This window comes from Emiliania huxleyi, assembly GCF_000372725.1.
Source record: "Emiliania huxleyi CCMP1516 chromosome Unknown EMIHUscaffold_150, whole genome shotgun sequence".
NCBI lineage: Eukaryota > Haptophyta > Isochrysidales > Noelaerhabdaceae > Emiliania > Emiliania huxleyi.
This window is the reverse complement of record NW_005201091.1, coordinates 56,886-57,488: the sequence shown is the minus strand read 5'-3', so window position 1 is coordinate 57,488 and position 603 is coordinate 56,886. Positions and strand designations below refer to the sequence as shown.

General features: G+C 65.5%; 1 protein-coding gene across 1 annotated transcript in view; it reads right to left on the bottom strand.

The window, feature by feature from the left end:
• The window catches only part of EMIHUDRAFT_228728 (hypothetical protein), a gene marked incomplete at both ends in the record, with an annotated part of 1,432 nt that continues 829 nt past the window's right edge, over nt 1–603 (bottom strand). The window contains one exon of the mRNA XM_005786478.1: nt 1–553. Coding sequence (XP_005786535.1) covers nt 1–553 — 553 coding nt within the window. The remainder of the gene's footprint in view (nt 554–603) is intronic.

Genomic DNA, 603 nt, shown 5'->3' with positions numbered 1-603 from the left:
TTAAGTTCGGTACCTTACGGTAAAAGCACGTACACAGTGGGTGAGGGCGAGGCTGCCCAGGGCCGAGAGGTGGTAGGGAAACATCTCGTTGCAAATGAAGGAGAGCCGCTCGTCGAGTAGGTACGTGGCCACACCGAAAGCCGAGGCAATCGACAGAAGGAACCCGGCCACCACCATGCACTTCCAGCGAAGGGGGCGCGGCATGGTGGCGGTTACCGCCCCGATTGCCCCAACTAATACGGTCCCGGGCAAACGAAAGATGTCCACGCTCTCCTTGGCGCGCAGAAGATCGTCCGCGGGGACGAGCAACAGTAGCGCCGTCAGCGGAAGAGGGTGAAGCGGGATCACGAACGCCCACGCGCGAGCCAATTCGTCGCCGCAGAGCAGCGCGTTGGACACGGAGAAGGCGGCCAAGCTGAGGCACACCGCGCCAAAGAAGACGGGGAAGATGGACGCCATCTCGCTTTGGTGCGCGGACAATGCGGCTCCGGCGGCGCCGACCGCGCCGAACACGAGGCTGAGCGAGAGGACGGGCGGCTCCATCCCCGGCCCCCTCGCGAGGAAGCCGACGACCGTGCCGTACCGCGGCGCTGGCGGCTCGGG